General features: G+C 44.0%; 1 protein-coding gene across 1 annotated transcript in view; it reads right to left on the bottom strand.

Annotated features, from left to right (window-relative positions):
* Positions 1–21,472, bottom strand: part of CRHR2 (corticotropin releasing hormone receptor 2) — a 96,549-nt gene that overhangs the window by 34,571 nt on the left and 40,506 nt on the right. Inside the window, exons 4-7 of the mRNA XM_057370881.1 lie at positions 21,194–21,300; positions 5,696–5,813; positions 3,289–3,442; positions 541–601 (exon numbers count right to left, since the gene is read on the bottom strand). Coding sequence (XP_057226864.1) covers positions 541–601; positions 3,289–3,442; positions 5,696–5,813; positions 21,194–21,300 — 440 coding nt within the window. The remainder of the gene's footprint in view (positions 1–540; positions 602–3,288; positions 3,443–5,695; positions 5,814–21,193; positions 21,301–21,472) is intronic.

Below are 21,472 nucleotides of genomic sequence, written 5' to 3'. Positions count from 1 at the left end.
TCCAAACAACTTAAATGGATACTCAGATGAAGAAAGAGGAGTTTGATGTTTTTGCTGAATTTTGGGCTGCCCCAAACAATCTTGGAAGCTGCAGGCAAGTTCATGTTTGCTGCCTGTGGGAAGTTGGCTGGGTCTGACCTCATGGGAGCAGCACAACATTCCCCAATGGTCAGGACAAATGGACAAAAGCTCTGGCAAGGAGCAAAGTCAGGACCCAGAGCTGTAGAAGAGGAACTTCCCTTATTTACAAGGTTTAGTGGATGGGATCCCCCTGGGAAACCGTGAGGAACTGATCAGACCTGGCAGTTCTTTAAGGACATTTTTCTTAGAGAACAAGAGCTCTCCAATCCCATGTGTAGGAAATCAGGCAGCAAAGGCAGGGAATGGGCATGGCTGAGCATCCAGCTCCTCAGACGCAGTAAGAAGGGAATGCACAGCCAGTGGAAGCAGGAATATGTGACCTGGGATATGTTTTGGATGTGTGTTCATTCCCTAATTTATTCAGAGAGCCCMACAAACACAAATGTGAACATCACTTACTGTTCGTTTTCATAATACAGCTTGCCAATGGCCCAGGCAATGATGATTGGACAGGGAATACCTACAGGAGCAAAAGGAAAACCAGGAGTTAATCATGGATGGATGGATGGATGGATGCATCCATGGTACCAAAATAAATTCAGATTYGTGTGAGAAGAGTCTTAGTTAATGAACTGTGAGACTCTAAATACAAGTGGTCCTATCTTGGCCTGCTTAAGACATCACAATTGCTAAGATATTTTAATTTAAAAATTAAAAAGAAAGATAATCTCAACAAAATTATAGTACCAGTAAGAAAAGTTCGTAAAATATTAACAAACACACACATATATACTTATATTTCCATAGAAGTGACCAGAACAATTTTGGATGCTTTAAAGACAATTTTGGTCCTTTTTCATTTTCCTGCAGCTGATACAGCAAAATCTTAAAGGACAGTACTTGRAGGTGGATGTTTAGGTTTTTATTTCCTATGCTTGCAAACTTATTGGGATAGTTGGATAAAGCACATTTTCAAAACTTCCAAAAATTTTTTTTAGTTCAGTCTTCCSTGTAAAACAGGGTTATGAGAAAGAATATTTTAAGATCCTTTCTGAAGGATCCAGCTACTTTTAACTTTACAGCCACTGCTGCACTCCCTAACAGGTGTTTGTGTCAGACCTTCCAAACCACCTGCTTTGAAGGGGATTTTCTGGAGGGGAACTTGGAAGGAAGGAAGAGTAAAYGGAACTTTTTGACTCAGAATCAGACAAGGACTCAGACTGATGTCAAAGTTAGAAGGGGAGAGTTTTCCCTCTCCATTCCCCCTTCAACATCTCACCTCAGGAAAACCCAAACAAGTCCAGCCTCAGCAGCTCCATCCCTGATCCCAAATTCCAGGTTCACACCCTTCTGAAATCACTGCTGCTCTCTGGACAGAGCCCARATCCAGTGACTCTCACAGGTATCTGCTGCTGCCCCAGTGGGAGTAATGGGACTTAAACCCTCCTGGAGGAGCAGAGATGGATTTATCCTAACACAGCCTTTTAACCTTCCAATTGCTGCCTCTGCTGTGGGAAATCAAGGATTTAAAGAGAAGGAAAGACACAGAAGGGACAGGACTGAGCTGCTGAGGGGTCATCTTTACCCTCAGCAAGGAGCAGAGCAGTTCTGATCCCCTGCCCCATCATCCCTGGTGGTTCCTGTGCCCTTCAGTTGATTGTGCTGCCTCTCATCCCATTCACCACTCACTCAAAGGGTCTGGTGCACTCATTTCCCCAAGTTCCTGTGAGGAATGGACAGAGAAAATGGAGCCATGTCCTTTCTCCCGAAGGAAAATACTTAACTTTTGCTTGTGAAGTGAAGAGCAGGGATTGGAGAATGAGACTGGTAAAAAAAATGTGTATGGGGAGGCAGAGCAGAGCCAGAAAGCAGCCAAAGGTGGGTGGGAAGGTGCATTCAGCTCACACCACTCCTGCATCAGCAGTGAGAGACACAGAGGGCTCTGACACAGGTAGGGAGGGAAAATGCCAGGGATCAAACTGGTCTGAGGCTCTGTGAGAGCTCCTAAGCCGCTGATTTTCCAGTTTCCAGAGAGAATTGAAAAATATTAGGGAAAAAATTCAATCAATTCCTCCCCTAAACATTTTCTTTCTACTGTAACTCCTCTCCYTTCCCATTTGATTTTGGTTTGAATGGCACATTTTTGTGTCAAAGGCTGTTGCTGCCTTCAGAACTGCAATTCAATTACTTCTGCAGAGAGGGAGAGGCATTTCTGAACAAAATGTCATTCTGCTTTCACAAAAGAAAATACTGGTGGCTTTTTTCCACCTTTATTCCTTCGACAGAAAATAACTGCCAGATTCACCAGCTCTGTTTTGTCCTCAGATTTTCAATCCAGTGAACAAGATGCCTGCATGGGGCTGGTCCTGCCAAACATCTCCTGGYCAATTTCAAAGTGTGGAGGTGTTGGGAAGATCTTTGAAGGTGTTTGCCCCAATTTCATGCTCTGAGCAGAACTATYAACACTCATTCAGCTCAGCCAGGGCTCAGCCTGGCTCAATTTTCAATATCCCCAAAGGCAGAGGTTTCACAGTTTTTAGGTCACACATACCAGTGTTGCACCACCTCCTGGTAATTTTATTTTCTTACATGCAACTGGAACCTCCAAGCCTGCAGTTTGTGGAATTTATCCCTTCCTCAGTATCTGCTATTACCAGGAASAATCTGGCTCCATCACCTCTGTAAATACCTTTCAAACCTTTCCTGGTTCCAAACAGATCCCTCCTCACCTTCCCCCTCTCCAGTTCACAGAAGCTCAGCTCCTCCAGCCTCACATCACAGCTCRTGTGCTCCAGTGTAGATCCCTGATCACATTCTCAGCCTTCTGCTGGACAATCTCCAGTTTCTCCACAGCCCTTTCTGACCTCAGAGACCACAACTGCCCACAGCATCCCAAAGGCAGCTTTACCACAGCTGAGCCTTCGAGCAGCCCCAAGGACAGCACAGAGATGATGTGTGACTCTTGGTTAAAGGCTGTTTTCTAGGAACAAATCCCTCAGCAGTCCAAAAGACAGCTGTAAAGCTGGGCTGGCAAATAATTAAGTTTTTTTTTTTTCAAGTCGGCTCCTCACTTAGAAGTGCTGCCCAGACTGARTGGCCCTGATTTCACCCCAGTGGGATTTGTGATATTTATTCTTGCCACTCTCATCTTTAACACTTTAATGCCAGGTACCCCAGAACACCATTTGAACCACAGAGGGCACTTACACCATCCTATGAAGAGAAAAACCCATTTCCTCAGTTTATCTGTGGAGTAGGTCATCACKATAGCGGTGTGTAAGTAGCAGCCTTCCACAAACATCCAGAAAAAGTTGGTCACCACGAAATAATTGTAGACAGTGGTGATACATCGACACCAGGGCTGGAAAGGAAACAGAAGAGAATATTTTAAAATCACGGTGAGAACACTTCAGAGAGTCTGTATGGTGTTATTYCCTTAAAAAATCAGTGTTAGAATTCATTCACGTGATGCAGATTTATCCTGTGACGTGGAATCACAATTTTAGGTGTTGACAGGAATTCACAGCTGCATCTGTGACCTTCTGCTGAGGCTGCCTTTGACCACAACAGGCAGRATCTCCTGTATCTAAACCTCTCTGSAAAAATAAGGAGCCAGAACTCCAAGAGGAGCAGGTCACTTGGCCACAGATCATCTGTGTCCATGTCACAGTCTTGCTTCATTTCTGCTGAGGGGAGGAAGCACCACTGATATTTTGAAAAAAAATATTTGAAAGGCATGATTTTATCAGCCACTTCATTCCCTCATTCCTACCATGGGTGCTCCATTCTGTAAGTTACACCATGCCACAGGTCACCTCCTAATTTTGTCACAACCTGAACAGGAATTTTTGGTGTATCAGGAAAGCCCAGCCCTAATTACTTATGCTCACTGCTATCACTGATTTTGGTAATTTTGGTCTCCCCATTCTCCAGCCTTTTAATTAAATCTGCAGAAGTGTTTGCAACTTTCACCCTCTGTTAATTTTATTTTAGCCTTCATTTGCATGAGATAGCGATGGTCTACAGGCAGYCAACAGAGCAGCAGATGCACAGTAAAATTCTAAGGACTGATGYACCACCAAACCCTGTAAAATTCTGAGGATTAAGAATTTATTGGGCAAGAAACACAGTTACAAAATGACAGCTCATCCACTAGTTGTGATCACTTCTGTTTATTGAATGGAAATAAAAAGAAGCAATCTTTTGGATGTGTTCAAGCTTTCATTTCTGTATAATTTCATTAATGTTTGAAATTTAGTTTGGCTTCACTCTTAAAATAGGATTACAAGCCAAAACATTGCAGTAGAAGATGAAAATTTTGTTTAAACTAAATTAAGGTCCCTTCCCTTCCCTTCCCTTCCCTTCCCTTCCCTTCCCTTCCCTTCCCTTCCCTTCCCTTCCCTTCCTCTTCCCTCTTCCCTCTTCCCTCTTCCCTCTTCCCTCTTCCCTCTTCCCTCTTCCCTCTTCCCTCTTCCCTTTCTCTCCAATTTTTACAGGAATTGTAAAAAACCCCTATATCCAAGTCAATTTTTCCTATGTCAGAACTGAGAGGAACTGGCCTATGGACTGGAAAGATTCTGGGGCAGATACAAATAATGGTGGTAAGATCTCCCCCTGCATGATTTTCATAGGAGACCAGAATAAAATTAATTTTGAGCAAGTCCTTTCTGGATTTATCACTATTGAGTAATAAACCAGATTTGCAGAACTCAGTAATTCCCACCTTTCTGTTTATTTGACTGAGGATTCTTGATGCCCACATTTACCCACCATTAAGCTACAGATAYCCCCACCAATTCCACTTCTTGATTTTTTTTTTTTTTGGTAAGCATTATAAAATTCATGCAAAATATTTCCAATCGAGTCCTTGATGCTTCTGTATTTGTGTTATTTCATCTCCACTGATCAGCACAGAAGAGATCATATCAACAGYCAGAATAAATGATGTTGTTCCCATTCAATTTGGGGGTGTTATTTTGAGTACCTTATCCTACAGTCACGTAACAAAGTTATCACTGAGCTTGTASAAAGCACCTTTCCCAAAAAGGCTGCAGTGCTCAGCAGAGAAAAGATGAGTTAATGAAAACTGGGGCTTGTGATGATCTGTCCTTAGATTTGCTGATATTTTCAYTGTCACTTTGTGCTCACATTCTGAAAGGTATTTGAGTGCCTGTCTCCAACAGATTATTCCAAAGTAACTGTAAAAATCTTAAAGATTTGCAGCAGTCACGAGAGCAAGTCACACAGAGTGAAACTGTTGGTAATAAAGCTCACAAAGCCCCATCTTCTGGAGTGTGAGAATACCAGAAACACAGAGCAAACACTGAATTAACAGAATCTACATTTTCTCAAAGGAGTGTCTGGATGAATAATAAAAGAGATTTATGCACGGACATCTTCTTTATCGGGGCACTAATGATTTCTCTACTTGTTTTCCCAAAGCATGGGACTGAAGTTCAGATGTCAGCTCTTACATTTGAAAAATCAATCAAGGCTGATGAGTGCCCAGGTGACATGGGAATGAAGGGATGAATGGAAGTCACCCTGAGCATGTGGATAAGTGTCCCTTGCAAAATTCACAAACTRCAGGGCAGGGTCACCTTCCAGCACTCACCTCGTTGCTCTCGTGGATGTTGTGATCTATCATTTGGAGCAGAAACCACATCACGTTCCTCAGGATGAATGTGGTGATCAAGTTCCAGTGGATGATATTCCGCAGACATCTGATGCTCCTGAGCAGGGAAACACATCTCAGTTAACAGACACAGTGAATATTAACACACACACATTATTAACTGTATAAAAAAACCAACCTAATTCTGTTCATTGCCTGGTTAATCCCCCTGCAATCCCTCTCTTGCTCTACGAAACAGGAGGTTTCTGTTTTTGCAAACTCGTGTACAACAATTGGTCTCGGTAACACAAGGAGCTCCCTCTGACAAGAATCAATTCAAGAAGCAAGTGAAACAGGATCTACTCAAACAAAAACGAAAATCCAATATTCCAACTGTCATTTCATCCTTGGTTATTAGTTTTACTGCCCTCCCCTCCATCCCTAGATGGACTGCAATTGATAGAAAAGCCTATGAACAAGCAGGCTGCCCTGGAGGTTGCTGAACTGCTCACAGAAGGAGATTTAGTGACAAATATTTGTGCTGGAACAGTTTACATTTGGTTAGTTCTTGAACAGGCTCACCAGTGTGAGTCTGAATTAATGCAACAGGAGAGCATGAACTGCCTGCTTTTCACTGCTGGGCTTAGCGGGCTGTACTTRAACAAGGCACAAATGTACATCCTCCTTCATCAGGAAATATTTGTGTCTGCTTTCAGGCCCCCATTCAGATGCAATGTAAAATATGAGCTACAGTAAGCTTGGACACAGTGCCACAAAACAAAAGAGGGCACATCTGAAATATATTTGCTGCTGGAAAYGGCTCCAGGAGGCAGCCAGTGCAGGATACTGATGCCAGGAACCAAAGCATCACTGAAGGAAGACAGAGTTACTTGTGACAGGTTCAGTCATTAAGATCAGAACATTTCTCTTCTGATTCTTTGTTAATTGGTGAAGGATGGCAAGTGCCAAATTGCAGCACTGCAGTTACAGAGTCTTCAATTAAATGATCTTTTCTCAGCTAAACACAAACTGCTCCATTTGTGAAAATCACTTCCACAGGGGTTCAAACAGCCAGAGCACTTCCTGGGATTCAGCATTGGCCACATCAGGCTCCGTGCTTGCCAGGGGAGCTGTCAGATAATGTGGGCTCAACACAGAAAGTGGTTTGAGCCACTGGAACTGACAGAGCTCACCCCAGAGACAGCAAGAAGAGAGGCACAATCCAGTAGCCAACCTTTGTTGCCTCAGGTCTTTTGCACGGCAAACAAGTCACTCCTCTTAGCAACAAACACTGCTTTCCTACCATAAAACACTCACTGAGCTTTTCCTAGGACTGAATTAGTCAGTCTTAGGGCCAGAAGCAATTCTGTTCTGTCCTTCAGTCTCATAAATCTCTGAGATTTCAAATGATCCAGCAAAAAAACAAACGGAAGACCTCCCACACATGAGGCATTTAGAGATGCTCAGAGGTATAACCCTGTTAAGCCAATGTTAAAATATCCTCTGAGTTTAATAACTCAGGCTGCCAGAATGAAATTGGTGTTTGGTTCTGAGAGCCTCAGTGACTCATGATGAGTTAATTTGGAAAACAAATCTCCAGCTGYTCAGACCCTTTCTCTTTTATTTAAGCTACAAACCCCCAAACRCTGCTCTTGGACATGTCAGACACATCTCGGTTTGAGAATTTCACTGCTAACAAAAGGCTGACGTTCAGGGTTTGGCTTTCAAAGCAAAGAGGCAACCAAGCTGAGCCCCAGGATGGGGAAGAGCTTGGGCCAGGCTTTGAAACATCCTGCTAAGGTCTGYCTTCTGTTGACCATCCTGCACATARATGTCCTGCAGCTGCTCTTCACCTGCATCCTWTATTCACTCCCTCCAGGTCAAGCACTAGCTGATGAAGGGACGAGTTTGAAATGTTGCTTCAAGGGTGAGAGGAAGGCAGGGGACTAAAACAAGGAAATTCAGGTCAAGCTGTTGAGTTATTGAGATGAAATTAATTGCTTTTGAGAGCTCTAACAACAAAACAGATCCAGCACGCTTGCCACCTGAATGTATTTCTTGACAAAGATAAAGGAGTCAGGGGAAAAAAATCCTTGCTGTAGGCATCCATTTAGATGTAATTTAATCATCCCATATGATGGAACATCACTGAATCTGGCTAGGGGAAATCTTACTGCAGATTTACAGCAGGACATTGGAGTGGACACAGAGGCAAACAGGATCAAATAAATAGTTRCAGACTTTTCAGTTCATAAACAGAGTTCTTCCCCCAAGGAGGATCCCAGTCACAAAACCACATTGTCTTCTTTGTCTTACAACAAACTCAGTGGACTTGATGATCTCAAAGGTCTTTTCCAACCTYAGCAATCCTATGATTCTATGTTTTTATCTACTGCCTACATGATCTTCACCCTCCTTACTACTTCTTGGTTCCCAGGTTTTTATTCTTTGCCCATCACTCTGTACCCTTCAGACTTTTTGTGATGTCTGTGCAGGACCCAGGGTAGGAGGGTCTGGTCTGTGGTGGGAACCCCAATGTGTACAGATGATCAACACACCCCTTGTTTTCAAAAAGCCCCACTGACTGAGGGAAGGGGTGCTCCTGGTGTAAAATTAAGTATAAATGTGGCCAGCAGCTGGAATTCACCAAAACGAAGCCTGAAGTTTTGATTTGGAAATTAAAGAGGGACAGTTGSCTCCCCTGACCCACTGCCTTTAGCAAAAGCCATCTTCTGTACCATATTTTGGGTACCAGTAACTCACRCCATTGCCTCATTCCCTTCTGGAGACACTCCTTGCCTGGCTTGAATGGTAAGCAGATACTCTCACCTGCTAAAAGCTCCCTCTCTTTGCAGCTAAAAGAGCTGTGAAATATAATCTGAGATATCTCAAAGTGCCACAGGCTTTCTTAAATAGCTCAGCAGTGATGTGACATGGTTCTGACCTCTTCTTTTTTTTTTTTTTTTTTTTTTTTTTTTTTTTTTTTTTTTTTTTTTTTTTTTTTTTTTTTTTTTTTTTTTTTTTTTTTTTTTTTTTTTTTTTTTTTTTTTTTTTTTTNTGGTTTTTGGTTTTTTCTCTTCCATTTTCTTGTAATAGGAGTCCCAACTGGAGGCTGAAAGTTTGGTTTTGTTCACAGAGAGCCCAGAGCCCGTGGTTCTGTCCTCTAACTACACCAGCACAGAAACCACAGCAGCAGYAMTGCAATTCACARATGAGGGCAGGGAAAGCTTGAGAAATAACTGTGTCAGGTTTGGAGAGGGAAGGGAAAACAGAGGGATCACAAAGTGTGTGGAGGCTGCAGGGCACAGCAGTGCAGGGCTGCAGCTGATGAGAACAGGGAACAGGCTCTTGGCAGCCACCTGAGAACACTGCTCTCATTTTCAGGCACTGGATGGGTGGAATTATTGTAATTTGTGTAAAGCATCTGGAGGGATTTTGGSGTAAGGGTCTTCTCATCCCAGGCTTCATTCACATGAGGCTGCTCTGCTGGGCTCAGGGCTCACCCTGTGCACAGAATTCACCTCTTCAGCCAGGCTGGAGTCTGAGGAGGGCAGGGAACGAAGGACATTGCCCAAACAGGGCAACAAAACTGATGAACGATGGGAGACCTGCACCACAGCTAATGTTTGCTGAAAGGACAAAGATGGCCTTGTCATGCTCATTCATCTCAAAGCCTGAAGGGAAAAAGTACCCTCAGAATACTCACAGCAATCATTTGTCCTCCACAGGTCTTTCCCTGGCTCTGGGTAGACAGAYGGTAGAGTAAATTTGTAAGCCTTAATTTAAATTTAAATACTCCTGTTATTCATGAAAATTACCAGTCCCATTTTGAAAACTAAACAGTCATATCAGTCTTCTACGACAATGAGCCCCACATTTCATTCCTCCTTGATTAATAGTTGGCTTTCCTCTGTGGAGTGGAAAAGTCACCAAGCCTGTGCTCCAGGAGCAGCAATAACTGCCCTCCCAAGCAGAAAAAGAAAACAAATTCTCACCATGCTGCAACTGGCAGGAGGCGGAATTTAAAACATTCAGCTGTGTTATGAGTAAGTGAATGGAGCTTTCTTGGAGCCACGGTGGCATGAATGAATTCCCTCAAAAAGCAGAAGCTCAGGAATTTGGGGTTGTTCTTATCTGAGGAGGGAAGTGATCACAACTTGGGGGTGGTGGCAGTGGCAACATGAAGGAAATGAGGGTGCAGAGTGCAGACAGTTGCCTTTCAACAGGCAAAGAGTAACATGAGAGAGGGGAGAAATGGTAGATGAGAGGATGGGGCGCTGAATTGCTGCTTCAGAGACAATTCCAGCACTGCTGGGAAGGGACTGTGACTTACAGAGCCATTCAGAGTCACCTAACCCAAAGGATCCRATGACAGAAGGTTTCACATTCCTCTTCATGTCAACTAACATCGTTTCTGCCACTTGCACTTGTTTTAYGAGCCCTGATGAGTGCTGAATGGTGCCAGAATCCACGAGCAGCAGCACAAATCCCCATCCCACAGATTCTGAGGGCTGGCACATCACAAGACACCACAGACTGAGGCTGTGGGCTTCTATTAAAGAGGAATTCATGATCTCCTCTATTTCCTGCCTGCTCTAACCCCTTTCAGACAAAAAAAAAGCAAACTGGCCAAGGCTTTGGCTGGAGATTTCCACTAGCCCGTCCCTGATTCAGGCGTCTGAGGATGGATGGAATAAAGAGAGAAGTTGTAGAAATTCAGTCACCACAGACTTAAAGATTGAGGCCAGAACACAAAGACATATGAATTTCCACATTCACTCAGATCAGTGTGGCATTCAGGCTGGGACTCAGTMCCTGTGGAGATCAGTAAAAATTAATTAAGGAAAGAGTTTGAGAAAGAGGGGAACTGTACTCTTAAGTTATTCCTTACTCTTACCTCCTTGCTTCTGGCAGTCAGAAGATATTCCTGACTCAGAGACCACATTTAAAAGCATTAAATGACCTCGCTGGTGGCCCCAATTCCTCACAGGAGTCACTGGACTCTTTTTTATGTAGTTCACGTTCACCGGGGTCAGGCCATGAATTCCTGCACCAACAAGATGGACTGACGAGCTCATAACCTGTCATTCCCAGTAAAACACCTCTGTCTGGGTTCCTCTTCTCTGCTCATCTGCCCACTCCCCAGGGCTGGGTGAGGAGGCTTTTCCTCCCAACTGCACTCCCTGCTGTCCTGTGGGAGCTGCAAGGTGAAGGAACAGGAAAAGCCTGGATCTGGGCAGCAGATGCTGCTTGTCTGTGGAAGCGAGCTGGGAGGACAGTTGGTGCTGCAACCTCGAGTTACACGGTTCATGCAGCGATTTCACTTCTGGCTGTGCCAGACAGCAGATTTTGAGCAGCAAATATCCCCCTGAAATGCAGCAAGCAGGGTCAGACAGGCATATGCAAGGGGTGTGTGTCACCCTTGGGTGACAATTTTTGACATGGAGGGAAAAGATATTGCCACTGGAAGTATCTTGGATGTGTAAGTGAAAAGATTCAGTTGGTTCTGTTGATTTCTTAACAATCAGTGCCTTCCTTGCTGTTGCGTGGCATCCAGAAACCCCTCCTGACAGGGCAGGATTTCTGATGAGGGCCTGTGGGTTTGAGGTGTCCTCACATTTTTATGACCCACAGTTAAGGGATCAGGGGTACAGGAATTCTTCTCTGTCCTTCCATCTGGAGGGAATGATGAGGGAAGAAACAAGAAGAGCCAGCAGATGAATGCCTGGGACAGTGTCAGCAGAATTTGTTGTTTTTTCCATTGTGATCAGTTTGTGTGAGACCAGAGCTGTTACAAAGGCTGATGATGTGAGGCTTTGGGTAGAGGTAGCAAGTAATAGCAAATTTTCATGGGACACTGAAAGTGCCTTGTTTTGTATTTACAGGGATTTGGGGGCAACAGAACCAGAAAAAGTGAAGAGAAAGGTGGTCTGGAGCACCAGGAGCAGCCCAGGGAGATGGGGGAGCTCAGCCTGAGAAAAGGGGGCTCAGGGGGCACCTCCTCACTCTCCACAACTCCCTGAAAGGAGGGAGCAGCCAGTYGGGATCGGGCTCTGCTYCCAGGGAACAGGGACAGGACAAGAGGAAATGGCCTCAAATCACACCAGGTTGGATATTAGGRMAAAATTCTTCACTGAAAGGGTGATCAGGCATTGGAACAGSCTGTCCAGGGCAGTGATTGAGCCACCATCCCTGGAAGTGCTCAAAAGAAGGTTTAGATGTGGCACTTGGGGGCAGGGTTTAGTGACAGACCTGGCAGTGCTGGGGTAATGGTTGGACTCCATGATCTCACAAGCATTTTCTTTTTAATGACTCTATTAAGGTTGGAGATGATTAATTAATGATTACAGCTCGATGAKGTGTGTGTTCCAGTGAATCCAGAGTCCCAGAGCCCATCTCTGGCTGTGCTGGCCAAAGCCAGGTGAGATGATTTGGGATCTGGGAGCAGACACAGAGCACTGGGCTCAGCWCTGCAGCAGGCTGGACAGGAAGAAGCAATTAACATGAAAGCCAACACACTTCTCCTTGGCCTTCCTAGTTAGTAAATCAAGAGCCAGGTGGATTGTGAGAAACYGCACAGAACAACCTCTTTATCTGATCTGAGAACAGATCATGCCGTTCCCTGCCTCGATTTCCTGCCATCCTGAACTGCCTYGAGTGCAGGGTGTCAGAGCTGTGCTTCTACAAAGAAAAATAGCAGCAAAGGGGAAAAAAAAAGCGAAATTCTCCAGCAGCTGACTGCAGCCTGGGTCAAAGGTGGGCAGAAAGAGCTTCTGATTGTTGGTAGAGAGAGCACGTCCTGCTAATTATTTCAACCAAATTACCTTGATTGTATGATTCAACRGAGAAAGCAGAGAAATAGAAACCCYATTCTTTTGATTGCAAAATTGTGAGATCTGGAAAAGTCAGGAAGAAAATCACATCAACTGTTTCTGCAGAGGTGGCCTCACTGCTTCAGAAATGGACATCTATAAATAGCCCTGCTAAAACTCAAAGTAGCTTTCTGTTGATATATTGTTTTTCGGGTGTTTTTTTTTTTTTTCTCACTCTATCCATACAGTGGTATTTTTCCTCTGGGATGCACAGAGCTACTGTTTTCTGATTCACAGCATGAGACAAACAATTAACATTAACAATCATAATAATGCGCCAGCGTGGTTGAAAGCTCGCTGAATTAGCTGAWTCATCTGCATGGAAATAATTGCAAATGAAAACTTTATTAAAGAAGCTTGGAAACCTTCTATTAATTCATGTAGTATTCCATTAATAATGATGTTCAATTAAGACTGCTGCCCCAAAGTCTCTCTGAAAACAGTTGATAGGAAAAATAGGAAAACAGTTGATAGGAGTGCAATTTGCTAGAGCTTTACCCACTCCATGGCTGCTGAACAGGCAGAGGGAGAATTATGGACACTATTTAACAATTGTTTTCCTCCCTTGGTCTTTTCTAGGGCAGGCAAAGCACATGCAGAACCCACGGAGAGGGAAGAATACCTAACAGCAAGTTATTTCCCAGGCTCTGTGCCTGCCAYGGCCTGTTTGCTGTCACCTATGGAAGGCTCCCCCGAGGTCCCCATGGTTTCTCCTGCCTGCTCAACCAGTGCACACACTCTGGAGCTCCTGATGCTGCCAGATGGGAACAGCAGCTGGAGAGGCTGGCAGGGAAAATCAGCCTCTTGGTGGCAGCTGCCTGGTGGAACAGAAATATTCCCGCAGGAAAARCAAGGAAAAGAATGGAACTGCGGGAGGAAGTGACAGCTTTATCTCGGGGACAGGAGTGACATGCTCAGGTGAAGGGGAGAAGCARCAGCTTCCACGGGTATTTAGGATGTGCAGAGACCCCAAAAATAAACCCATTGTGGAACCATCTGCACATCTGTCCTTTCCAAAGTTCCATTCTGCCTTCAAGGCAGTTGTGAATCACAGGACAAGGGGCATCCTGCCTGCTGCAGACACAAAGGATTTCAGCACTGGCATTCCTGGGGTGGGGAGAATGCAGCCAACACAACACTCAGCAGGCAGGGCAGCCCCAGACTGCCTTAAATAAGGGATAAATGAAACCCAGCCATTGCATACCCCAGCCTAGGAACACARCTCCAACCCTGACTGTGCCAGCAAGTCCTCCACTGGAGAAAATTCCTGTTATTTTCACAGGAATGATAGAGATAGAGAGGAATTCGTTTAGTGCAGCAAGCGATTGTGGATAAAAAAAAAAAAAGATTTAGGACTCTGCTCTTATTTGTTTCACTAGATGTTGGTCAGATGTCAGAAATTTTTGAACTGCATAAAGAAAACAGGGCTGCAAAGTATCTTTTCGAGCAGAAAACACCTTTCAGCTCAGGTTTTCCAACACAGGTTGTGGTTATCAGTCCACATTGTGGAAGGGTGAATGTTTTCTGTGAAAGTGCCCACTGCAGCTGGATTGCAGAAATCAAAGAAGGACTTCAGAGGGCAGACACTGAGAGCTCAGAGCAGYTGATCTGGCTCACAGCTATTGCTTGGGAAATACAAGTGCACAGCACGTCCTCATTCATAATCCCCTCCTGAGATTATATATAAAAAAAAAACTGAAATGAAATTTATTTAAATGATCAGCTAGAGAATTCAAGGGTTATGCCTTTTTTGTTGTTGTTGTTGGGTTTTTTTGTATTTTTTTTACTTTTAATACAATTACACAATTAGCAAAGTTTATTCCATTATCTACATTTGCAGATAGTGTGGGGATAAACCAAGGAGGGAAGTTTGAGCTGCTGACAATGCTGTTCACACTCTCCTTGGCATCATTTACACCAACGTACGGCATGAAATATTTAATTATTTTGGAGCATTTGGCCAGGAATTCAGGGAAGATCGGAATCCTTCCAGATATCATTCCTGTGCTTGGTTTCAATTCCTCAGCCTCGTGGTGCTCACTGGGCACTGGGAAATGTGTCAGTGGCTCAGCACCTGCCCAGGGAAGCTGCTGCTCCCAGCAGAGGCAGTCCAGAAACTGCCAGAGTGTCCTGGGCCACTCAGAGGTGACAGAAACTTTCATCTCTCCCCTCTCTTTTAGCTGACAGAGCAATGTGAAACAGCAGAATGCACAGAACCTGGAATTGCTAAGGTTGGAAAACACCTCCAAGATCATCAGGCCAAACCATTGACCCAGCACCTCCCTGTTCATCACTACAGACTGTCCCCAAGGACCACATCCTCGAGCCTTTTGACATTCCAGGAGTGGTGACTCCACCACTGCCCTGGTGGAGCCTGTTCCAATGCCTGAACACCCTTTCAGTGAAGAAATTTTCCCTGATACTCAACCTAATCCTYCCCTGGCCCAGCCTGAGGCCGTTCCCTCTCCTCCTGTCCCTGYTCCCTGGAGCAGAGCCCGACCCCCCCGGCTGCCCCCTCCTGTCAGGGAGTTGTGCAGAGCCACAAGGTCCCCCTGGAGCCTCCTTTTCTCCAGGCTGAGCCTCTTTCCCAGCTCCCTCAGCTGCTCCTGGGGCTCCAGAACCTTCCCAGCTCCGTTCTCTTCCCTGGACACCCTCCTCCAGCACCTAAATATTTTTTTTAGATTAGAAGAAAAGCTTCCTGAGTGCTCGACAACCACACTGGAGTTAGTGAGGGATCTACATGGTGCAACACCATGGATGAGAACTGGAACCATTTAGCACTTGAGCAGCTGCAGGTGCACCTGCAGTACATAACTCTAAACATCATYGTGAAAACATCTCTGATTGTCCTTCCCAGAGATGGCTCAAGATGGGGTTTTTTTGAAATCAAATTGCACTCCTGAGCATGATTCATATATGAACWGCAAAGACCCAACTTTGCTTTCCCCCTTTCTCTCAAATCTTGGAAAAGCTGCAATGTTTTCTCCACTGTTCCCAAAACCATTCCATCATCATCATAAGTAGAAGAGAGCACAGACAAATTTTAGCTTGTCAGTCAAYACAGATCTAAATCTGTTAAGAGCAGTTCTATTATCAGAATTCAAATATTATCAGAATTCAAACATGTTTGTGTCCATCTCCAAAAACTCACAGCCAAAATCTTGGCAGCAACAGAAACACATCCATAGTAACACATTTCTAGCACACGACATGAACTGGCCTCCAAATCTCAGGTCAAGAAAGTAACTGAGTTAAAAAGCATTTCATAAATTCCTGATACTCTAGCTCCAACTTAAATTTTCCCTCTGCCTGACACCTTGCTCTACAACCCCGCTGCTCTGTGGGCTGGAAATCAYCCTTCAATATCCACTCACAAATCTGCCTGTGGAGACCTACAGCCCTTTCTTCCTGCACTGACACTGTCTTTGTAAGCAGCTCTTCAGTTTGCAGTGTTTATGCAGTGGTGATGTATTTGCAGGCAGCACTAACACTCCTTAGGGGCTTCCATTGTGTTAGGCTATGACACCACGATTTCAGATGCAGATTATGAAACAGAGCTCTCTGGTCACACTTTTAATTACTGGCCTTATTCTAGGAACTCATGAGGGCCCTGATCTCTGGGTTTTTTTGGTTTGTTTTTTTTTTTTGTGTGTGGTAGGGTCTATAAGAAGAGTGTAAAAGAACAAGTCTTACAGATGAGATGGAGAAGGGGCAAGTGAAAGCAGTGGGAAGCAAAGACAATGGGGTTAATCAATAGSAAAAGTGTTTCTGTTCTTTATGTGAGTTCATAGATGAGACTCTTCACATGGATTCAGGCAGTGCAGGCACTTTCAGATGCTTTGTATTCAAAGATGGCCCTCTCATTGTTCTTTCTTACAGAGCTCCATCGTTTTCATTCCTGCCTTTCTGTGGACYTGATGGGGATTATTACAAGGTGGGACAGAGCTGTCTCCAACCTACAGCCATTGCACTCACCCCACTCCAGGACTTATGCTGCATTTTAAAATTGCCACGTGCCTTAATCATTAATGAAGGCTCTGCTATCCCAAGTGGGAGGTCAGGAGATGAGGAGGGAACATGGACACTGACATGAACTCATGGATTCAGTTCGTTCATGTCCTGGCCTGGGACTTGCTCCTTCCTCTTGTTCCACAACAAGGAAGGTTGTGCCTCAGATCTGGAGCCTGCTCTGCTCTAATCACATCAGAAATTTAATCCTTTTGAACTGCAAACCAATACYAATTGTGGGGGTGCAGGCCTTGGACAGTGGAGATCTGTTTGCCTTGGTAAACAAAAAAAMCCTGAGTAAATAAATACAATTAAACACAAAGAAGCCAGTTCACAGAGAACTAAAGCCATGAGAAAAAGACTGAGAAAAAATGAAAAAGAGATCAGAAGAAAAACAAGCTATACCCATTGCTACACATTATATGTAAATCAAAACTAATTGTTAATTGTTTGAACTCTTATAAAATACRATTATTCTTTATAATAAATGACTTTGCATGCAAAAAAACCCTAAAGCAAAGTGCGTGTTGCAATCACTAGTAACTAATTTTGCAGATCTCCTCCCCAGTTGAGATATCCTCAGTCTGCAGGTTCTGAGAGGTGTCAGATCTCCTTGCTCTATCAAACCTGCTCTGTATCGCTGCTCTGCATTTCTGACAGGTTTCTRCAAATCATTTAATCAGACTCCTCTGTTCTTACTAACAGAGGCCAGCTGCAGCAATCCTGCCAACTGCACATCAGAGGGAAGAGCAACAGGGTAGTTTAAAGGAGATTGGGATAAGGCAGAATAAAGGAAAGTAGAGAGGAGATGGCTGGGGGGAAGGAAAAAAAAACCCAACCCTACATTGTTTTAGGAAAAAAATGTTTCAGTCTTTTGGGGAGAAATAATATGTGGGATTTAGGAAATCTGTATGTAATCATAAGAAAGAACAGGGACACTGCCTTAGGCCTATGAGGAAAAAAAATATCTGATGTTTTAACAAAGAAATAGAATGAGCTAAATTTAGGTACAACAAGAAAGCAGAATTTCCCTCAAAACCTCAATTTGCTTTCATCGCCACCACAGTAGTGACAAAAGATGTTATGACAATGTTTGTGGGTTTGGTTGTTTTCAGAGCTGCCTTTATCCAGCAAGGACATGTCATTTCTAATCTGCAGCCCATCTTCCTGTCAGCACCATCCTTTATTGGATTCAAAACTCAGCAGGGACGTCTACGCTTCCCAGAACAAACAGCTTTCTTCCCCTACTTTGTCTTTGATAACCACTGCACAAATGGAACATCTTCTGATGGAATCCACTCAGGTCACTGCTGGCCACTGCCAGCCTTTGTTTAATAACAACTCAGGAGTTTTACAAAGGACTCTTATTGCACCTCGGAGGCTGCTCTAACAGCACAGAGACAAGAGATAATCCGGGACAAAGCAATTTGGGTTTCTGCTTTATCAGCAGCAGCAAAAAAAAAAAATGAGATTCAGAAGATGCATTTTAGTCCTTTTGATTTTTTTAAAAAATTCTTTTTCTTTTTTTCTTCAGCTTGGTAGGTATTACTGACAGCAGAATTCCTCCTATGGAAAATTTCTGCTTTGCTGGTGTGAGATTGTGATTCAGTGGGGCACTGAGGCTGAGTCAGTGGAAGCTGCCTGTGTGCACCTGAGGGACGGATCAAACCTTGACTGTTMACGAGAACAAACAGACTCTGAAATTCCCAGCAGACCAGATCCATCCAACAATGCTGAGTGAAGTGCCCTGAGCAAATCTCTCCAGGTCCTGTGMTGGAGATCAATCCACCTGTGCAGTACTCCTTGAGCACAAATTCTCCATTTTTCCTTCCAGGTGARTCCCTTTTCATTTGTTTGGTTTTGCATGGTGCAGACAGCATGGCTCTCACAATTTTCAGACCACCTATATTTAGACCTTGAGGAGCTGATGTTGACTTAGACCTTCAGGAGCTGCCTCGATGACTCACTGGCATCCAGTCAGTGTGCCAGCAAAAAAAAATGAGCCCTCTCCTTCCCTTTTTATTATTTAGGTGCTAAATGAAATATTTACTGGCTTGTTTTTCATTACACAGGTTCAGAACTGGAGAAAACAAGGCTAAAATGGGTCTTCACAGTAAAAGGGGGGCCCTGGTTGAGTTCTCATCCATTCCCAGCTCTGTTGGGGTCTCATGGATACAAATGGCAGATTTCATCACCTGCTGCTACATCTGAGATTCCTGACCCTCAAAATAGGTTGGTTTAGGGTTGGTTGGTTTGGTTCCTCGGTATTTAGGGCAGCAGAACTTCCCTGCTAAATGGAGGGTGGGCTGTGAACAAAGGATGAAGTTGCATAAGGAACCGAGGAAGAACGAAGCCGGGGACAAGATGACAGGATAAATTTGGAATTATAGYGACTAGATCCAGCTCTTTCACCTTCCCACTTCAGCACATCTGAGGACTAAGCTCCCTGGGTTGGGGCCACCTACTCCTAAAACACCCACAACAGATCAGGGGTGCTCCAGTCTCCCCCTAAGACAGGGCTGCCTTTGGGATCCACCTGTGCTGACAGAGCAAAGGAAAAAATGGAGCAGGTGATGGGGGAGAGGCATGAAAATAAAGAGCAGCTGTAAAACTTGAATGTTCCTGGAGTTCTCATCTATTTTCACTCTCAGCAGGAACTCATGGAGTGAAGTAGAAGTATGGAGTGGGACAGGAATCAGGAACTGGCAGATTTCTACTTCGGGCCAAGATGAAGAACTACCAGGTTGTATTTTTCTGGCCAGGAATTACCTAAATACTCTCATTTCACCCAGTTCCATCATACCTTCTTCCATCCAAAATAAAACAGGATTTAAAAAAAAAAAAAAAAGCCCTAAATAATAGAAATCATCAAAAACTGATTTATTCTTGGGGCACTTCCAAGAAGTGTGATGAAGATGTGCATGACCCAGAACTCAGGTAGGGACAACCTGTAATGGAACAGAAATCTGGGGTGCCTTCACTGGAAAATCTCCAGAACTTTGGGAAAGAGATGAAGCTYGACAGACCCTGAGGTATCTCACATTGGTTAACTCTGGCTGCACACTGGACATGTCTCACATGATACACGGGGAATTTGAAAAGATGAACCATCTTAATTCACAGCATGCACAGGGAAGTACTTAATTGCCACTATTCAGTGCTGTTTTTAATGTTGGAGCTGACTGCAAAATTTAAAGTTTAAGTAACAGAAGAACAATTTAAAAGARTTCAGCTGGGCCACTTCTGTGTTCCAAGCTGGATACATTTGTACCGCCCTGCCTAATTGTTTTTGTGTTATTTACTGAAGCATTTATAAAAGGTTGAGCGTAAAAGCAGGGAATATAGTTCTTGCAATGAATAATTTGCATTCTTTATTCAGTGCAAATTAATTCAAGTCTCCAAGCACTGTGGGAATTAGCTTTATATGCACTGTAGAGAGCTTGAAATGGAAGKTTAAATTGATGCATCATAAAAGTTTCCATTTAATGTTTTAAGGTGTTCTTTTCCATTAGCATAGATTATTCTGTTTATAGATGCTGGAGTGCAAAAAGATTCCTGTTGTTAGCAGAGAAGACYTTGTTGGGAATGCTCAAGAGGAGACTTAGCCAAGACTTTAGGGATGCTCCACTCCAGGAAAACAGTAATTCTTTCACTGAGATTGCAGTCAATCATGCTGGGCAGGGGTTGGGGGTCCCCCACCCACAATTTATCCTCTGCTATTAGTACAAGGTTTTTCACAAGGATTATCAATGCACAGCACCCACTGGATCTGGTTTTAAGTTCAGGTTGAACTCTTCTGGATAACATAAAGCATAAAGAGGACAGAAATGCCAGTCAGGGAATCCAAGACAGAACACAGAATTAACCCACCAGGCACTCCTATGAAAATATATCCCTGTAATTCAGGCTGTGGACACACAATACATATGATGACTGATTCACATCTACTTGTTCTCCACTAATTTTCCTTTYCTCCTGGTCTTTCCCCTGCAGCCCTAACTCTACTTTCACTGACATATCCATTTGCCAAACTCCCTTCTGCAGCCTGGACCAGACCAGGGAAAGGATTCTGTGCAGCCTCCTTGATGTGCATTCATCATCTCATCAGCACTGTTGGGGATTAAACTCCTCTYTTTATTTAAGAAAACTTCCAAGCCCTTTAATGAAAGAAAACCCGAAATTAACCCAAAGCAAAATGGGAAGATTTTGTTCTGTTTCCTTTGGTTCAGATCTGGGTTTTACCTGTCAGGGAATACAAAATGTTACCATGCTCTGCCTTGTGAAAAAACAAAACTTGCCCCCAAAACTTGCAACTTGACACACTCAAATCCCAGTCTCCTTTAATGAAGAACGCTGTGATCGCTGCATTTTTTGTTTTTGTTTTTTTGCTGCATCAATAAATCATGTTCAGTTCTCTCCCTGAATAGAAACAGGCTTCAGCTCCGACGCTCAGGAGGAGCTCATCCAGAACGTTACGTTAGTCAGCAAAACCACGGGACTGTAAAACTCATGGCCACTTCTCAGGCCCATCCATGAGCTGGACAGAGCCATGGGAGGGCTCGAGCAACCCAGAAAGCGTCACCCAACCAAGTTAGAAACATGCAAACATGTTACTCACCTCAAGCACAAGAAAAGCATAAAGGCAACTATAAGGGCCCCTACTGAAATACAGTGCCCCAGGTAGTTTATGATGAGAGCAATCTTGTAATGGAGCGCATACTTCCTCTGGAGGTAAAGAGATAACAGGATTAAATCAGCATCAGTCTCTGAGAACGGGCATTCAGGAACAGTTCATCACTTCAAAGAACACTCTGCTTGGCTTTACCAAGACATCATAGCCCCAGGGCTGATGCCTACGTGTAAGGCAGACATTGCCCAGGCACACAATTACAGGCTC

The sequence above is a fragment of the Malurus melanocephalus genome, unplaced genomic scaffold, assembly GCF_030028575.1.
Source record: "Malurus melanocephalus ecotype Western Australia unplaced genomic scaffold, MMel_1.1 scaffold_135, whole genome shotgun sequence".
NCBI lineage: Eukaryota > Metazoa > Chordata > Aves > Passeriformes > Maluridae > Malurus > Malurus melanocephalus.
Note: the sequence above shows the minus strand (reverse complement) of the source record. Positions and strands in the feature narration are given on the sequence as shown.